Below are 20,578 nucleotides of genomic sequence, written 5' to 3' on the forward strand. Positions count from 1 at the left end.
TACCATATTGCAAATGAGCTGGTTTTACCGTTGGAATTAATAACATGTATTGTTTAACAAGAGGGCTCTTTGAAGATAGGATGCCACTTACCTCCTCATCTTTTGCGTTGACATCCACTTCCTTGGAACTGATAGCTGTGGTAATGTGTTCTATGTTGTTCTCTCTGCAGTAGTCAAAGATGTTCTTGTCTTCTTCCCTGTGAGGGGATAGGAAGAGAGGAAGCATCAGTCAATGTACCAGTGCATGGAAGTGAAGGAACTGTCTGGCATCAGATGAGAAGAGACATCTGTTCATCTGGGAATTCTCCATCTCAGCAAAAACAATCAACACTAATAACAACACCACCATACACAACTCATACAAATCTAGATTGGAATAGAATGAGATTAATTCATAATCATAGTGAAATTAAAATGTATTTCTCTGTCATTAACAAATCTTGATATGAATACACATCCCACTATATTCTATAAGTGTGGATGAGGTTAACACCACTGGAAATAGTACCCCCCCCACACACACACACACACCACGCACGCTATGACAGGGTGGGTGGGATAAACATAACATTCCCTCCTACTCATCCCTGGTGAGTCATCCCTGGGGAAGCAGCACGGTACGCCACACTAGCTCTAATTATTCCCCCCCTTAATCACCTCCTGGCATTAGGGCCACGCCAGGCAGGGCTGTTGGGGTGGGGGGCGCACAGGGACAGAGGGGAAGGGGCTATATCTCATTTAGAACTTTACGCCTTCCCTCTCTTACCCAGGGCTCCTGATTAATTGCATTTAGTGGGACATTGTCTGACAGAGAGCAACCCAGTCCCAGCCCCAGCGGAGGACAGGACTGGCTGGCAGGGCCCCTCACCACCAAGTTGTGGAGGATAGCGTTACAGTATTCGTTAACAGCGGTTAGCGGGGCTAAGAGCTACCTAACTGGAGGGGAATTGAGAAATGATTAGGATACAGTGCAGCAGTGGTTCTGCTTAGTGTTCGGCAGGATCTGAATAAGAGGTACCCTCTGTTAGGATCTACGTATCCGCAAAGAATTAGAGGATACGCAGATCCTAACAGAGGGTGTCAGAACCTCAAAATGGAGCCTAAAATAGCAACAGTGTTAAACAGAGCACTGTAGAGCCCTCTCTCCCTTTGTTCCTGATGCCTCAATCACAAGTTGATTTATAAACAGCTCATTCCGGTTGAACAGAATAAGGTTACATGTGAGGGCACATTCATTTACATGCTCATGAGAATCATGTTTATTCATAAGTGGGGGGCTGGCCCCTCCCACTCCTCTGGTGATCGCCACGCTGACCCCGAGTGTCCCTGCCACGTGGGCACCATCCGTCTCCCAAGGCAACTAATCAATGGCGGAGCTCATCAGTCAGGCTGGGCTGGCCGGCAAGGGTTTAGCCTCATGGCGGCCGGCCGCCTGACAGCACGCACGCGATTAATGGTGCCCTGATAAATGACCCGCCGCATGGCATGCTGGGAAGGTCACAGGCTACTCTGTCATCCCCACAGCCTGGTTAACCACAGTTGACTACCAGCCAGGGGGAGGGAGGGAGGGGGTAGGAGAGAGAGAGAGAGAGACCCTGATGTGTGCGAGTGGCCTAAGTATATGGTAGTGTACGTGCAACTGTGATATAATTTGCATGTTGTTACTACTGTGTAACTAATCAGTCACTGTAAAATGTGGATTTGATGTCATGACCCATGAACACCACCCTGCATCCAGAACACCACCCTGCAAGAGTAAAACCCACATCACCCGCATACCTAGCCCAGCTTACCGACACACACACACCAGCCTCATAAAACACACAGTTCTTCTACGCAACCCAGTCCAGCATACTGACAGATATCCCCCTCATCCATCAGCCTGCATGCCAGCCCTTCAGTAGAACACTCATCTCCCAACACAGCCAGGCGGCTACTGATGACTTCAACAGCTCCACCATCAATCACACACATTCTTATAGGGAGGTCACCCGCACACACTACAACAAAAAGCTATGAGTGGCAATGAGAGAACACACACTTGCTGTGACTTTCCAGCCAAGTGGTCTAGAATGTCAGCTAACCATAAGTCTGATGTTCATCAGAGCCTTTTACACAAGTGTAGCTCACACAAATCTATTCCATCACAAACAGCAGATTTCACCATCTGAGGGATATCGCCAATCAATCCTGCTTTTATCAATACACATTCCACACATAGCTACCCGATCCGGAGCAGAAAATGAGCAAAGAGGATGCAATTAACTCAGTAACAAGCCCTTGCTTGAGGAGGCAGACTATTTAATATGGAGTGGGTCTTCCTGTACTGAGGGGGGAAAATTGGATATTCAGCGAACCATTGAGTGTAACAGTTTGGAGCGGGACACGCCCGAGGTAGACCTCGCCGAAGGGGAATGTTAATGACTTCCTGTCCCCACGGGGCATCCCCATTGGCTATCACCAAGAGGGTAGTCGCCAGGGGAGTCCGTGCCACGTGGCAGCATTCTATACCCAATGCTCCCTCATTTCAACACGCTATCGAAAAAGTAATTAAAGGCAGGCATTTTCAGGCCACCTCTCCTCAGCGCATGCATACTAATGAGGATCATTTAGGGGAAAACCTACTGGATTCAGCTGTCATTTTCATTTCCAAAAGAGCCTTTTTTCCCAGAAACGAAGTGGTGTGTATGCTTGATCAAGCTTCTGAGGGTTCCCATAAGGCGAGTGAATATAATTAACATAAAATCAGGACTGTCTCATGTTCCCAAAACAGTTTACAGCAGCGTTTCACAAACTCGGTCCTCGGGACCTCAGGGGGTGCACGTTTTGGTTTTTGCCCTAACACTACAAAGCTGATTCAAATGACCAAAGCTTGCAAATGAGTTAATTTGGATCAACTGTGTAGTACTGGGACAAAAACCAGAGGACCGAGTTGAGGAAAACCTGGTTTACAATCTGCAGAAGAACTTCTAACACTCAGAGCTCAGTGCAGAGGAAGCTTGTCTCTGATATAGGACAGACAGAAACTGTGACGTACCTGATCATCTCTTCTTGGTAGAGGGAACTGACTGTTGGACCTCCAAATCCTGTCCTACGCTCTCTTCTCTCCTGGAACAAGAAGCAAAACATTAAAATCCTGACATTCATTCAAAAGCATAATTATGGTTCCATAACACTCCCCTCACTTCTTGTAATAACAGTGTGTTTGTAGTGGTGTGTGCCACACTACTGTTATCTAAGGACAGGTCAGTATTCCCCTGACTAGTTATCCAGTGAACACTGTTCTCCCCACCTAAAACAAGAAAACTGTGCCATACAATGAAAAACAAGAGCCACTGGGAGAATGAGTGTCCTTATTCACAGACAACAATAGGTTCACCTCGTCACGATTCTCTCACACGTTGTTTAGAGGCGACTCCAAAACATGGGTAAAAAACCACACGCATAAAGTCTTTTGAGGAGTATATTTTAACTGTTCAAAATTATTTCAGCAATTTTATTTGTTTTGCATTTTCTGAACCGCTAATACATGCTGTCATGGCAAACATGGATACAACCGTTTTTTTAGGTCCTCAGTCTAGCCCATGTTCTATAATCTCTTTCACAATGACTCACACAAGACAACAAACAAATTCGATTTCATTTCCGAGGGGATCGTGGGCAGAAAACAAAAAAAAATAACGGCACATGCACTTTTCCGAGTGCAATTCCCTTCTAAACTCAGAATATTCGCTAATGCACTCCCTTTTCTAATGTAAAGATAGTGCAACCAACAATACAAATAGGAGAGAGGTCAAGAACTGACTATTGTTTCTGCTGCCTTTATCCCCATCCAGCCTCTCCTAAATCTGTTTGCCTGGACCCTGGTAAGAATAGACTCCCTGTGCTTTGTTAACACTAATACAATCACATCCTTTTCAGAGGGGCATTTGTGCATTTGCCTTCCCCTGGCATTGTGCCAAGCTAGGGGCCATGTCAGCATGTATTGGCCCCGATGGCAGCGCCAGAGAAAGGGATGTGTCAGGCTGGTCTGCAGGCCACTGATGCCTGCTGACACTCATATTGTGGAGGGGACAGAAGGGAAAGGAGAGAGGCGGGTGGAAGGCACTAACTCAAACAGGACCGGTGACAGGCTTTTATGTCACACCGCTAAACATCACTCTAAATCTCTCCTTTTGGGGATGGAGGTTAGCGAAGGGGAAATTTCTTTGTGCTGAATTTTCATTCGAGAAGAAAAGTGCATTTGGGTTTGTCTGATGTTGGTACTTTCCTCAGCAATGTTGAATAGAGGTCAGAATAGAACAAACATACATACATACATACATTCTCCCTGCATCCATTTTATCAAACCATACCCATGCTGGAAAGGACACAATGAGGGACTGGTCTATTGGTAGTACTGTATCCAAAAATGTTGTGTTTCATTCAGCCTCTTTGCAGCCCCCCTCCCCATCGTTTCACTCCAGGCAGGGTGTCTTTGTCAGATGTGACAGTGTGCTTGGTCCCAGTTGGCAGGCCTGTTACTGTAATGGGGTAGAACTTAGTGAGTGAATGATTCCATTGCCCTACTCCCTGAGAAAACAGGCCCATGTCTGCATAACAACACTAGCCTTCTGATGCAGGCAGGCAGGCACACCAGATAAACAATTTGAGCACAGTAAACACTTTTTTATTTAGGCTAGATCAAAAACCCTCTCACAAATAATGTAAAAAAAAGTCCTACTTAGGACATTATTGGAGTTGGTTTGAGTGTAATCTGTAAACATTAAAGAGATGATGGCATGCAAAACTAAAACAGTCTCAGGTAATGTTACACCTGCTGTCTCAGCCACTGCCTGTCACCAATGGTGTACCCAAGGCTCGATCCTAGGTCCCACGCACTTCTCGATTTACATCAACAACATATCTCAGGCAGTAGGAAGCTCTCTCATCCATTTATATGAAGATGATACAGTCTTATACTTAGCTGGCCCCTCCCCGGATTTTGTGTTAAATACTCTACAACAAAGCTTTCTTAGTGTCCAACAAGCTTTCTCTGCTTGTAACCTTGTTCTGAACACCACCAAAACAAAGGTCATGTGGTTTGGTAAGAAGCATGCCCCTCTCCCCACAGGTGTGATTACTACCTCTGAGGGTTTAGAGCTTGAGGTAGTCACCACATACAAGTACTTGAGAGTATGGCTAGATGGTACTGTCCTTCTCTCAGCACATATCAAATATACAGTCTAAAGTTAAATCTAGACCTGGTTTCCTCTATCGTAATCGCTCCTCTTTCACCCCAGCTGCCAAACTAACCCTGATTCAGATGACCATCCTACCCATGCTAGATTATTGAGACGTAATTTATAGCTCGGCGGGTAAGGGTGCTCTCGTCCGGCTAGACGTCCTTTATCATTCGGCCATCAGATTAGCCACCAATGCTCCTTATAGGACAGATCACTGCACTCTATACTCCTCTGTAAACTGGGCATCTCCGTATACCCTTTGCAAGACCCACTGGTTGTTGCTTATTTATAAAACCCTCTTAGGCCTCACTCCCCCCTATCTGAGATATCTACTGCAGCCCTCATCCTCCACATACAACACCCATTCTGCCAGTCACATTCTGTTAAAGGTCACCAAAGCACACACATCTCTGGGTCGCTCCTCTTTTCAGTTTGCTGCAGCTAGCAACTGGAACAAGATGCAACAAACACTCAAACTGGACAATTTATCTCAATCTCTTCATTCAAAGACTCAATAATGGACACTTACTGACAGTTGTGGCTGCTTTACGTGATGTATTGTTGTCTTTACCTTCTTTCCCTTTGTGCTGTCATCTGTGCCCAATTATGTTTGTACCATGTTTTGTGCTGCTACCATGTTGTGCTGCTGCCATGTTGTGTTGCTACCATGCTGTGTTGTCATGTGTTGCTGCCATGCTATGTTGTTGTCTTAGGTCTCTCTTTATGTAGTGTTGTCTCTTGTCGTCATGGGTGATTGTCCTATATTTTCTTATTTAATTTATTTTTAATCCCAGTCCCGATCCCCGCAGGAGTCCTTTTGCCTTTTGGTAGGCCGTCATTGTAAATAAGAATTTGTTCTTAACTGACTTGTCTAGTTAAATAAAGGTTAAATAAATAAATGTTAGACAAACGCTTAGTATTTCTGCCAAGTTACATAGTCAGTCAGTGTCCCCTGCTGGTCAATGCGCCATACTGCATTCTTAGGTGCAGGTGGAGCTGTCAAAGTTAGTTATCTTTTTGTTTTAGAATGGTTCAAACGTGAGAAAGACATTTGTTTCAGTTCTCACATTGCAGAGTTTCCTGTGTGTGGAGATTGTATTATGTACATTTGTGAGATCAAATGTAGTGTCGTGTTGGATTTGTGAGGGCTTTTTACCTTCTGACTGCTGTCTGGGTCTAGTGAAGTTACACACGAAACGTACTCCTGCATGGCCTGTTCTGCACTCATGTCCTCAAGCTGCTTCCATGCTGTCCTGGAGCAAAACATAACAAAAACATTCAGCAGATAGTTTATCTCCCTCCCAAAAGCATTAGAGAGAACAGGACCATACAGTAGGTGAGTTTCAGTTTGGAACAAGACAAAAATGTAATGTAAATTGAAATCTCAAAACAGGACCACTCACCACTTACTCCAGGGCATAGTCTGATTCACCTATTCACCTAAATTTATGCCAGAAATTGAATAAACACATAATATCAGCATAACGATTAACAAATTCCAAACATACCATTTTCTTTGACCTTCAAAATCGAAAAACCCAGGCTTTGCTGTATTGCACTTTCCAACCTTGACCTGTGAAAATATGAAATACAGGTGACTCAGGAATGGATTAAATAGCCTAACCATCTGTTTTGACAGCTCTCAGCAGAATCATCACTATCAATTCAATGGCAAACAACAGATTGAAATCGATTCTACACCTGTTTGCAATTTGTGTACATACCTGTGGTAAAACTCCCATCCCACCACAAGTCAACAAAATAGCGTAACAATGATATTATTATGGATGCAAGGGCATGATGAACAACATTTGGTGGCACCAATAGCTAGAACATAACAGACGTGAATGTAGACTGAATATTTATGCCATTTGCTAGCTACACTGACCAAAAGTATGCAGACACCTGTTTGTTATACATCTCATTCCAAAATCATGGGCATTAATATGGAGTTGGTCCCCCCTTTGCTGCTATAACAGCCTCCAATCTTCGGGGAAGGCTTTCCACTCGATGTTTGAACATTGCTGCAGGGACTTGCTTCCATTCAGACACAAGAGCATTAGTGAGGTCGGGCATTGATGTTGGGTGATTAGGCCCGGCTCGGAGTTGGTGTTCCAATTCATCCTAAAGGTGTTCGATGGGGTTGAGGTCAGGGCTCTGTGCAGGCCAGTCAAGTTCTTCCACAACGATCTCAACAAACCACTTCTGTATGGACCTCGCTTTGTGCACGGGGGCATTGTCATGCTGAAACAGGAAAGAGCCTTCCCCAAACTGCTCCAAGCACAGAATCATCTAGAATATAATTGTATGCTGTAGCGTTAACATTTCCCTTCACTGGAACTAAGGGGCCTAGCCCGAACCATGAAAATCAGCCCCAGACCATTATTCCTCCTCCACATAACTTTAGTTGGCACTATGCATTGAGGCAGGTAGCGCTCTCCCGGTAACCGCCAAACCCTGATTCGTCCATCGGACTGCCAGATGGCGAAGTGTGATTCATCACTCCAGAGAATGCGTTTCCGCTGCTCCAGTCCAATGGTGGCGTGCTTTACCACTCCAGCTAACGCTTGACACTGTGCATGGTGATCTTTGGCTTGTGTGCGGCTGCTCGGCCATGGAAACCTATTTCATGAAGCTCCCCACTAACAGTTCTTGTGCTGACATTGCTTCCAGAAAAAGTTTGGAAATCGGTAGTGAGTGTTGCAACTGAGGACAGACCATTTTTATGCGCTACGCACTTCAAGCCTCCGAGCTCCCATTCGGTGAGCTTGAGTGGAATACCACTTCGCGGCTGAGCCGTTATTGCTCCTAGACGTTTCCACTTCACAATAACAACACTTACAGTTGACCGTGGCAGCTCTAGCAGGGCAGACAATTTACGAACTGACTTGTTGGAATGGTGGCATCCTATGACGGTGCCACGTTGAAAGTCACTGAGCTCTTCAGTAAGGCCATTCTACGGCCAATGTTTGTCTATAGAGATTGCATGGCTGTGTGATCGATTTTATATAAAATGTCAGCAAAGGTTGGGGTTGAAATAGCCAAATCCAATCATTTGAAGGGGTCTCCACATACAGTATATATACAAAAGTATCTAAATAACAAATGGGACCATTGGGATGTGCTGCTATCTGATAGTCACCTGTTTATACCTAGCATACAGGTACAACAGTTGTTCCCTGCTGGCCGTCTGAAGTAGATCTCGAAGACGGTCTGCTGCTGCCTCAAATTCGTGTTCCAATTCCTCCCCTTCCAGTCGATGACCAGGGTCACCTGCACCACAGTCGAATTTCCCTAATCCTAGATCTGAATCGGAGTCCGATCCTCCGCCGAGAGGATCTCCTGTATCAGGCCGAGCTGGGTCGGTACCTGAGCCTGTGGCAGAATCAGGGGAAGACGATGGCGAGCGTGAAGCCATTGTTGAAAATAAAGACGGTTAAAAAAAATATGTGACAACCTTATATTGTCGCTTTCAGTAGTTTATACAGGCTATGATTTAATCCGTTATCGCTGAGACGGACTTCTTTGCACTTTGCACGAATCCGTCTGTGGTACACCCCCCTAAAAGCCTCGGGTAGAACTTAGACTAGGAACAAAGATTTTGACGTAAAATCAGTACAGAAATCCATGCTTCTAGTGGTACAGACAGGTACTGTCTATGACAATTACAGAGTACTGTAAAAAAAAAAAAAAAAAATCACAAAAATAACCGTGGTGTACTATAGATGTGGATACTATTTTAGTATCATAAAATGCCCTGATAAAGGCCTGTACCAAGCCGGAAAGCATTGGCGTTCCTTAGTCCTTTATCTTCTGTTGTTATATATGTTCTACCGAAATGCCAATATAGCAAAAGTACATTGGTTGGAAAAGTCAGTCATATGATACATTTTTGTAAAATCTATTTAATTTATTTTTCGTTTAGCCTATAATGCGCACCATCATTTGTTTTTCTGCCCCAAAACTGTAGCATCATATGTCGAGAAAGTGACCACGAACGGCGCCAGGCTACCCAATATAAATTATTCTAGCCTACTTGTTGCTCTGACAAAAGTAGCTTTATTATCATTATCTGGTTAAATGAAACAGAAAAGAATGAATCAAAAATAACAAAACTGCAATTTCAAACTATGTAACAGTAGCCTGCCAGATTAGCAAATGTTGTCCAGCAGGTGGTAGTATTTACAATATGTTGATCTGTATTGCAGGTGGCAACAATAGACCGCGCGCACCAACACCGGTGTTGTGCCGAACCCCCCCCCCCCCCCCCCCTTCTAACGTCCTTAATTTTGTGGCTAGAGTCAAATACTTCATGTGGCACACATCAGAGTTAAATACTTGATATACTTCACTAGGCAGGCGAAATTAATAATGAATGTATGTGTGTTATATTAAACATAGAGGAGGGAGTAAAATGTTGGCAAACAATAAACATTTCAGAACAACTATGGCTGAATTATTATCCTTACACTTTCAAAAATACAAGTCGAATAAGACATGGGAGAGATGACACATTTTGGCAAATATATTTATTTATAGACTAATAAAAATCAGTAGCGGATTTAGGTACGGGCGACATGGGCGACATGGGCATCTTGCCAGGGGCGGCACCGGGCGCTGAGGGGGGGGGGGGGTTTGCCATACAAGCTAGAGCCGCCACATACACTTGAAACAAATAGCCAAACCGAAAACTGCAGACAAATATGCTTTCTGCTACTAAGATAAGTGAAATGTAGGCTAAACTGACGAAGGAGTGAAGAGCAGATATCTCAACTTGCAAGCAAGTCGAAGCAATGAAGAATGCGGGGGGGGGGGGGGGGGGGGGGGGGATTCTGGCAGGGGGCGATTTTCGGCACAACACCGGTCTCAATTTGTAATCAGCATGATGGAATGGAACTCCAAGAGTGTGGAAAGCTGTCATCAAGGCAAAGAGTGGCTACTTTAAAGTCTATAATATATGTTGATTTTTTTAATAACACTTTTTGGGCTACTACATGATTCCATTTGGGTTATTTCATAGTTTTAATGTCTTCACTATTATTCTACAATGCATAAAATATAAAAAATAAAGAAAAACCCTTGAAGGAGTAGGTGTGTCCAAACTTTTGACTGGTACTGTATACATATTTTTTCTCTCATTATACGATAGGCTATGGAATTTGATTACATACATTTGAGTAGCCAATTCATGTGATTATCTGGCCTTTTAAAAGTTAGGGAGCATATTTCCAGAAAGTCTTCAACAGATGATATCACACCTCCAATGCACGCAGAACATAGGCTGTAGCCTACATGTGGATAGCTTTTTCTACAAATAATCTACCAATAACTTTCTATATTTTAATAGCCTAGTAAAGACAAAGGAAGCGCAGTACAGTACAGTCGTCAAACCATCTTCAGATAGGATACACACCGCGCCCGCTGTCACTGCGGAGTGACGCAACCACGTTGTTGGCTGAATGCGATGGCGGACTGCTATGTCCCCAGACCTTACCAGAGATCGAAGGGAGAAAGTCATTGAATTTGCACCGGAACCGTTATATCGTAATCAAACCACCTGTTATAGGGCGGGAGGATTCTGTTCCGCCATCCCTCTTAAGAATAGTATGGGACATAGTTAATTTGGAGTACGTTATTTTGGACAGGACAGAGTGCGCTAGTGCAGGCTGCCGCATGCGAGCCAGCAAGTTGACAGATATAACAAAACTCGAGTAAACAGGGGACAGTCCTAAAAGGAATTACGGAGGTTAAAGATATAGCTGCTACGACAAAATGAAATTCGCGGAGCACCTTTCGTCTCATATTACTCCGGAATGGAGGAAACAGTACCTTCAATATGAGGTAATTTCACACGATTGTGTTTAGAAGTAATGCTTTCTGATTTAAAGTGAGAAAAGTCCCTCGAATCCATCGTTTAATGAATACCTACTGAATTAATAGCATAATATGGTATTGTCATTAGTCTTGGTACATTTTATTAATCTTGATTTGTGTTTTTGTTACAGCTGTCACTAACTTTTAGCCTACTTCTTGAATTGTGTAACAAAATATTACTTGGATAGGCTACTAGATAAGGATAGTCTACAGTTTATGGTTGGCTATTGCGTAAGCTCTAACTTTCCTTTTGATAAACCGTGCTGTCTTAGTCATTTTTTGTTTGTTTTTAATTTAGTGTTGTTTTGTCATTTTAGGTCATGATTTTATGCATCCTAGTTATCTTTGTGCAACCATTCCTGAAGCTGTCACTTTAATTGTAGAAGCCTTTTGTTCATAGATAACATACTTGCTATTCATAGACCCTAAGCATTTATTCATTTTGTTAATTGTTATTTTATTTAGGTTAGTGATGATATTTACGGGATACATTATTATCTTTCTCTATATTTGTTGATGTTGACATATATCTGTCATCTGCTCAGGTCGCCATCGCGTGCGCTACATCCTACATTACATTGGAACGCTGAACAATTAGGATAGTATTTATGTGGCTTAGTCCGTTATTGTTTTTCAGTGTTGGAAACCAGACCTAAAATATTTTTTAGAATGAGAAATGTCACTTTTTTAAATATTATTTTAAAACATATATATATATATATATATATATATATATATATATATATATATATATATATATATACATGATTATGCATAGGATATTCTCTGTTAATAGATAAAATCACAATACAATGTTTTCATTATAATTCATAAAATGTTACTGTCCTGAAACATTTTGCCTTGTGACAACAACACATTTGATTGAATAACGCTATTCTGTAAGTTATTTAGTTAATTTCAATTTTTGTAAATTTGATATTATGCCTTGCTTTGTTTGACGAGCATTAATTGAACGGACCAAAATCACAAAGTTTAAAACTGGTCATGTTTGGTTGTATCTATGGTTTGGAGAGATCAGAGTAAGGGTTCATCAAGGGCAAGGTCTTTGTTGGGATATGTAGGAGCATTTTCAGGGTTACACCCCACATCTTCTTGGTTCACATTAAGAGTCTGAGTGAGGACGGGCTCTGACAAGGCTTGCCCCATTCCATTTTGTTCTATGAATTATAGACAAAGATACTGATGTGAGCCTCTGGAAGAGTCTGAGTCTGCATTCCAGTATCAAACCTGCATGCCTTACTATGTGGCCATATACCATACTATAAAAAAATATATGTTTATATACATCTTATAAATACCTTTATTGATCTACCTAACTCGTTAAGTAGGTATAGGAAGCTCTATGCGTTCACTTGGATGTGGTGACGGTTAAACACATATGGCCATATTAGTCTTTGTCTATACTTGCAGCCTGACGCGTGTAGTACGGGGACCAATACATGGCCATATCAGCCATTTTACACCTCAGTCAGCTCTGAGATGGATGACCTGAGATGGATGATGGATTCTCTGGCATAGATTGGCATACCATCCATTTCTATGCCATCTATAAATAATCAGTATTACTAACTAAATCACTTTGCTTAGTGAAGTAGTGGTTGATGAGTGGACTTCGTCCTTTTTCTCTGAGTGTGAGGGATGTATTGTTTGGTCTTGCATTAATTAGGCTTGCGCGCTGGATTGATGGGGAACTGGTCAGAAATATTCGGAAATATAGCACTTTACATTAGGTTAAGAGCCTCTGAATCTTAATTTTATCCCCTGGAAATATTAAGGGAATAAGGTTATGGGCAATTTGAGGGTAATGGAATTGCGCTGAGACTTAGATTTTTCACTTCATGTAGGCAAAAAAAAAACTAAAAAAAACATATGTACAAGGACTATTTTTAACAATTTACACGGAACATTTTACAAAAACACATTCACTGGAAGAACTGTGCAGATGCAAAGTTTGGTAACAGAATTTCGGTAAAATCTCCCTCCGTTTTTATATGTGACCACGTTTAAAAAAACAACAACCAAAAATGGACGTCTGTGGACGTTGAAATCAAGGCCAGGGTGGACTGACCAAATGTCAACTACTTTTCAACGTCCATGGACGTCCGGTGTCGGTGCTCAGGGGCTGAGGATGCTGGTTACAGTAAATGACAAGAGAGGGGGCTCATGGGTAGGGTTCAGTAAGAGTCGGGACAGGTGACATTAACTAGAGAGAAAAGACATAAAAGCAGAGTGAGAGAGGGATAGAGAGAGAGGGAGAGGGAGGGGTTGTCCAGACTGTTTTCACACTTGCTTTGACCACCAGACGACAGAAAGAGAAAGAAAATGGTAAGGAGTTGAACATAACAGTATTCCGTTGGAAGAGAGGACTGTAGCAGTTGACCCATCTGTGGTACTATGATTTCCCATTGTATCCAATTCAATTGCACAAATTCCGTTAAAGATTATTTTGGAAATTTCGTTAACAATTTGGTAACAACATTTCAAGTTTGAATCAGTTAATAATTCATAAATCAAATAGGTATCAGTAAAAACACTAACTAACTGGTAGGTCTAGATTTACTTGTTACTTCTGTGAACTTTCATTATCCTCCCTCTTCATGAGGGAGAGAAATGAGAAAATATGATGTGGATTTTTGATAACAGAATTTCAAGACACAGGGCAATGTTTCTTAAATGTACGTAAGGAACATAATTTATCCAAACTAAACACAAGTGTTGATAATAGTTGTCAGGGGTCTTAACTTCAACATTATTATGTTTTGATGTATTTCTGATACCTTTTAAGACTTTTCCTGCTAGATGTCTTTTAAGACCCCCTTTCCATCTGCTTGACCACTAATCAAAGCCTTTGCTTATTCCTAGTATTTAGGATAGTAATGGTTGAAAATATTATAAACGCCTTAATTTTCCAATGATACTCTTAGCTTTCATTTGACACCAGATTTGACATGCTTTTATGAACTTCACGTTGGAGCTCATGGTCCTTTTACATATACATGTCTGTTTATTGCCAAAACAGAGGAGAGATCACTCTGTCCTTCAGACGTTTCTTGAACAAGGCTTTGTGGAGGAAACATCAGCAACAACATGTCTCCCTGTTATCCCCACCCTTTAGTTTGGTCTTTCAGGTCTTTTTACCATCCATCAATGACCTTACTCTTTCTTTTATTTTTTCCAATGCAACATTGTCTGGATTCTTCTAAATGCCTTTTGGCTACAACAGGACAGCTGGGTAGGCTGCTTGGGAGAAAAGATGCCTCTAATCACCAAAACGCTTGCATGTGAATTGAGGAATTGACAAGGTGATAACGTAATGAAGTCTGCTCATCCTATGAGACTGTCCTTTTTAAACACCTGTTTAGCGTTGAGGTCTGCTGCTGCTCATTAGGAAAGCAGAGCTCATTCCTGTGTGATATGCTGGCATTATTACAGAGTAATCTCACTCTTCTATATAATATGAAAACAAACAACATTAAACTGCTCCCTTTGTCCTTTTTGTTTTATCTCGTGGACATTTTCCTTTTGGCTCGTGCAGTTGGTACATGGTCTTGGTTCTTGGTTCCATCTAGGCTGGCCCTTGGTCTGGTTCCTGGTCTGTTCTGTGTGAGTGTGGTAAAGCAACAGAAGCCGTAACATGAGCAAGGTGGAGAGGGTAATGTGGCAGCGTGGGTGGGCGACAGAAGGAAGCCTCTTGTGCTTTTACCTCTGCAATCGAATCACTTGCGTGGGTTTATATGTTCAGGAGAATGCTTGTGTAAGCGAAGTTCCTATTCCTAAGGGACATAATTATTATCATAAGCAGGTACACATGTTAATTACATGCAGTGGTTACTGTGTGGGGCTCATTTCCCACTCTAGCCTCTCTGTGCAGTGTTTCAACCGTCAGGTAGGCCCATATGCAGGTTTTTGAGCGCTGCCAGTGGCACACATTGCAAGATGATTCGCTGCATAAACTGGATAATGTGAACCATAAATACAAATGATTGGTTCATATAAACGTTTTCACTATTCCAACCACTGACATTAACAAAAGAGGCATGGTTAAAATGAGAACAGAAATCATTGTACATGACATGATGAATATGATCATGCTAGCCTATAGCCAACACAAAACGACACACTTCTGGTGTAATGTATGCATCTTACTTAGACAGCAGAGATGGCATGGCGAGCTTCCCACACCTCATCCTCTATCCCCTACTGAGAAGGCATCTGGTCTCGGTCAGTCCTGCCCTCAGAGATCCACTCAGTTAAAGTGATGATGAGAATCATTGGAGGTTCAGATCTCAGACCACCCAGCACCTGCAGTATTGTAGTTGATATAGTTCTTTTTTTACCACTGTACATCTCAACAGAAGACGATCAGCCCAATGAGGTGTGGGGAGACCTGCAGGTTGATCTCTGTAAGCTAGTGTACTATGCTACAGCATGCAAAAAAAGAGCCGCCCTGCCCTGCCCCCTTTACCATCGGTGCTATTGCCATGGCGATATGGCTACGTCTTGATGAATGCGTCCCCTCTGTCTCTTCCAACTATTAGTTTGGTTGGTAAACCCTGCTACATGAACCACAGGTGGTCTCCTGCGAAGAATGTCAACTACAAGTGAAGTGTTAGATATGAGCATAGAGTAATATCTGACTGCAGTGTTGGTGTTCATGTTGGAAAATGAGCACATAGTAGGATAAATTATCATCCTTTCCTCTCATATTTCCACGTTATCCAAACATCAGATAAACCGTTCCAGAGAATGGGGGAATGGAACAGAAACTACACATATGGTTGTCAAGAAGATACTTTTTTCTTCACTATGCGTCATTATTACAATTATTCTTTGTCACATCTAAGCTTTGAATCCCCAAAAAAGATTAGTTGTACACTGTTGCACAAGACACAAAGTTCACCATGCGGGTACGTGTCTATCCCACTGTGTCTATCCCACTGTGTCTATCCCACTGTGTCTATCCCACTGTGTCTATCCCACTGTGTCTATCCCACTGAAGGCACAAGCGTAATTCGTTTGACTGGACGTCCAAGAAACGTGTTCACAGTGACTGCTATTGCTCCAGAGTTAGATTGGTAGGGAGGAATAGGGACATAGTCAGGTCCAGGCCTCACAGAATAAAGTCATGTTAAGACGTATCTCGTAATTATCTGTCCGTATCCATTATCTGCAAGGTCAGAGTGATCGAAGGAAATAACCCCATTCTGTAGAAAGAGGTGTTTGTAATATAGGCTACACTGCAAATAAATGTAAATCTAAGTAAGATTAAATATCTTAAATCAAGGCAATATATGCTTGTTTTTTGTCTGACAAGATATTTCTTCTTACCAGGCAGTTTTTATGTTAGAGCATTTGTCCTTAATTATCGTAATAAGATAATATAACTTGTTACTGAGATTGTTTTACTGGTTCCGAGTAACTTAATGCTGGAAACTAGAATTACCAGAATTATAAAGCGGTTTGATCAACACTGACAAGTACAAAACTGCTTTGTCAAAGTCACAATTTCTTATTTCAAGCATCTTATCCTTTTCATCTCTTCACATATTAAGAACAGATAATGACCAAATGGAATTCACTGTTTTATTGTCAATCTTACACACAGCACAGCAATCATTATGGGGCAGCAGGTAGCCTAGTGGTTAGAGTGTTGTACTAGAAACCGAAGGTTGCAAGATCGAATCCCCGAGCTGACAAGGTAAAAGTCTGTCGTTCTGCCCCTGAACAAGGCAGTTAACCCACTGTTCCTAGGCCTTCATTGAAAATAAGAATGTTTTCTTAACTGACTTGCCTAGTTAAATAAAGGAAAATAAAAATACATGTAGACACAGAACAAAGACACTGTTCATATCTGGGGAACACACTATGAGTCATTTCAACTGTTGTACAATTCTATTACATCCCCAAGACGGTATTTGACTTGTACATACGTTTGTCTCTTGTTGCTAATTGTGTAATAAGAGTTAAATCAACCAGCTTTTCAGCATCCACTAACTCAGTGACCTGTGCAAGGTGCGGGACCTCAACTTGATAAGCCATGACGTTTCTATCAAAGTGTATAGTTTGAAAAGGTTGATATTCCAAACAATAAAGCCTAGAATCAACAAGAAATATGTTTTTGACCAGTCCAAATTCTGGCATATTCCCATTCAGTACTTTGGCAAAGATCATGGACTTCTGAGTTCTGTATTTACTACAGTTGATTTGGTTTACTTCATTGAAACCTAGGAAGTCCCTCAATTTTCCACGTAAATATTGTTGATCTTTAACCTCTGATACAGGTCCCATCTACCTTTCATTTGAACAAATTGGGTGCATTGAACTGTCAACATTTTGGCAGCTTTCATATATTTGGTTCTGATTAATCAAAGACTTGCAAATATTTTTAAAATTGAGCTTGGAAGCCCATTGTTTAAAGAAACAATGTTTAGACTCAAACCGCATACGCATATGTCTAACCATTGGCCCCAATGACTTTATCTGTGATGGCAAATGTATCATATAATGTTGTTTAGGTGTAACATTGCGGTCTGCAAAAAGCTCCTTCCAATGCTTCAAATGATTTTCAATGAGTAACTTCAACCTAGACACAGTCACAATGGAAAGAACAGGTGGAAATACTATCTGTACATTCTCTATTAGATCAATTATCAGTTGTATATATGCATTGACTTCCAAAGTCTCCAAAACAAATGACAATATCCTTAGCAGGACAAGCATTTTCCCAGATGACTGTTTTAGTTTACCATCACTTGACGTTAATGTAGAAACAGAAATTGGGGATGGCCGATCTCTAACATCTAGAGGGGAAGAAGGGAATCAATCAATCTGTCCTGACACAACAAGATGATTCAAAACACATTTGGTTTCCAATGGGGCTATGCCCTTCAAAATTACATGCATAATGTCTTGCAGAGTTTGTTGTATGATTTCAAAGGCTGGGAATTCAACTAACTTGCTCCTTCTATTGATCCCATGTGTTGTTCTCAGGCTGTTGCGAAGCAAGTCCGTCTGTGCCTTTTCTATTTCTTCACACTGACATGCTTCTCCAATGTCCTTTTAGTATATGCATCCTCATTGAAGTGTGACTGCATGTCCTCAAAAGAACACTCACTGTGTCTGCACTTACTGTAGGCAAAGCCCACACTCTCTTTGAACCCTGCCAGTTTATGTTGTGCCAGGGTGTCTCCACAGAGAGAGACCATGGCACCATATATCGTTAATAGTTTGCATTTAACGCCACTGTACAATGCATCCATGTCTTCCTTGATTCTATTCAATTTGACATCTCCACCAGATTGACGGAGGTCTGCTGATCTAGCCATGGCAGGTAGCCTGATAGCAGCCAGGTTAGACCTGTATTTTGAATTTATATTTCCTAGGGTGCGGTACACCATTAACAACTTGTCTTTTCATGCAATGGATCCTAGTGGATTACAGATCTCTATTTAATTTGTGTACGGAACCAATGCATTTGGTTTCTCTGAAAATAAGGAATGTGATTTTAGAAGAGCACCTTCAACAATGTCATGAGAAAACTTTCCCTGCACATCTGTGGTCCCTTTTCAACCATATACAAAAATCCTTGGGTGTGATAAGAACTGTGAGAACTGATAAGAACTAGCCTCATATCTCTTTTTAATTTGAGAGATGTGAAATGTGACAGGGAAATTGTGTCCATCAGACATCATGGTTAAATACAACGGCATTGATGTCTTATAACTCTGCCTGGAATCATTATCTTCACACATCTTGCCGATTGTTGCCGAAGGATGGTCATTTTTCCCTGTAGACATTATGTACTGAGTTTGGACATTTCAGATATACTTTCAATATATTACTTAGTTTTCTGGTCTTCTTTCTTCATTTGTGTGAAGTAATTGACTTATCATACTATTCATGACAATGGCTACGTAAGTAGATTACTTGAATTTATCAATCAGTAATATCTTGTTCATTACGTCAACCCCACTAATTATTGCAATCATTTACTCATATGAAAAGGTGTTGATTGATTGGATTAAACATCAACAGGTCATTGCTTGTACAGTAGAGAAACTGATGAGTGATTATCCCTCTGTTTGTTCCTTTTCCAGGCGTTCAAGAGTATGCTGTATGCAGCCCAGGACCAGGCCCCATCCATAGAAGGTAAGTCAACTCCTGGTCCACGGACAGAATGAGCTCGCCCCGCACCCCGAAATAACAGGCCCTGCTAAAAATAGAGGAAATTCCAGTGATCATCCAGCCACCCCTCACACGACCCAGCAGCCACTGGGTGCAGTGACTTCCCCACCACTGTGCAGTGTTGAGATAAGGCCTTTGGCTATAATTAATATACAACGTCAGGCTGCTAGCGAGGCGTGACAGGGACCAGCGTAATGGTTTGTTTTTAGATGCAGAGTGATGGGAGGTAAGAGTTCTTCAGTTGCAGTGCAGTTAGTCACTGGATGACCACACTCAGGGTCCTCTTATAGAAGTCCTCTAAATACAATGGTTGCATAATACATGCTCAACATCCAACAACAATATTTAGATTAATGCCTGAGTTGTCATGCTAGAATTGGTTTACATGACAGAATGCATATCCTACTTACATCATACAAAGAAGTGCTGCTCTGTGTGGAGGACTGCGTGAGGACTCTCCCCAGACGTGATGGCTGAACGGTCTGGCACTGATCTGTGAAAAGTGTCTAGTTCTTGTTCACTGGGGAGCTGCATCTCTCTGAAGGTCTACTTCCAGGAGACTGGGCCGATGGGCCGGGCCTTTCTGTTAAGGTGTGAGAGAGACATTATTTCCAGTCAGTGGCTCTGTGTGTGTGTGTGTGTGTGTGTGTGTGTGTGTGTGTGTGTGTGAGTGAGAGAGAGAGAGTGGTGTGTCCAAGCCTCCTCTGGTCTGACTTTGATGTTTCCAAAACCAAAGTTCCAGTGGAATAGGAAAGAGGAAGTTGGCAGGTGCGGTTGACAGGCTAGGAGATGAATATGGCTGGAACGAGCATGCAGGAAAAAGAAGCAGAACTGAGAATTTGCTCAATGCTGCCCGGGACCCCCTCTTACTGTGTCCAGGTTGACAAGTTTAAGGTATGGTCGGTTTCCGCTATACGACTCCAAAAGAAGACTTCCTCACCACTCATGAAGCATGGAATAATCTGACAAAGACCACACTGTCAGCCTGTGTTTATAGTCTCTAGTACAGTAGTCTCTAGTCGCATTGTGGTGAGAGGAGAAAAGTCTAGCGAACAGCCGTTGACAGTATGATTAATCAGCCAAACTTTCACCTCATATTTCAACCAATGATGGCATGTGAAGCCTAAAGGACAGAGTTGTCTGTGTGTCTAGTTTGGTGATAACATATGAGCTGTCTCCTTTAAACATTCTCCTGAGGGTTTGAGGTTGGTCTTATCCTCAAGATGGCTGATGAATCACATCCTGTCTGCCCCTGTCAGAGCTGCCATATGTAG

General features: G+C 42.1%; 2 protein-coding genes across 2 annotated transcripts in view; one reads left to right on the plus strand and one right to left on the minus strand.

The window, feature by feature from the left end:
- The window catches only part of LOC110521577 (acyl-CoA-binding domain-containing protein 6), a 33,626-nt gene extending 24,809 nt beyond the window's left edge, over positions 1-8,817 (minus strand). Inside the window, exons 1-5 of the mRNA XM_021599216.3 lie at positions 8,368-8,817; positions 6,734-6,798; positions 6,382-6,478; positions 3,038-3,108; positions 92-197 (exon numbers count right to left, since the gene is read on the minus strand). Of these exons, the coding sequence (XP_021454891.1) occupies positions 92-197; positions 3,038-3,108; positions 6,382-6,478; positions 6,734-6,798; positions 8,368-8,643 (615 nt within the window). The 5' untranslated portion in view covers positions 8,644-8,817. The remainder of the gene's footprint in view (positions 1-91; positions 198-3,037; positions 3,109-6,381; positions 6,479-6,733; positions 6,799-8,367) is intronic.
- Positions 8,818-10,598: 1,781 nt separating this feature from the next.
- The window catches only part of LOC110521578 (solute carrier family 53 member 1), a 103,022-nt gene continuing 93,042 nt past the window's right edge, over positions 10,599-20,578 (plus strand). Inside the window, exons 1-2 of the mRNA XM_021599217.3 lie at positions 10,599-11,066; positions 19,217-19,268. Coding sequence (XP_021454892.1) covers positions 10,998-11,066; positions 19,217-19,268 — 121 coding nt within the window. The 5' untranslated portion in view covers positions 10,599-10,997. The remainder of the gene's footprint in view (positions 11,067-19,216; positions 19,269-20,578) is intronic.

The sequence above is a fragment of the Oncorhynchus mykiss genome, chromosome 4 (genome assembly GCF_057628025.1).
Source record: "Oncorhynchus mykiss isolate SJ-2025 chromosome 4, ASM5762802v1, whole genome shotgun sequence".
Classification (NCBI taxonomy): Eukaryota; Metazoa; Chordata; class Actinopteri; order Salmoniformes; family Salmonidae; genus Oncorhynchus; species Oncorhynchus mykiss.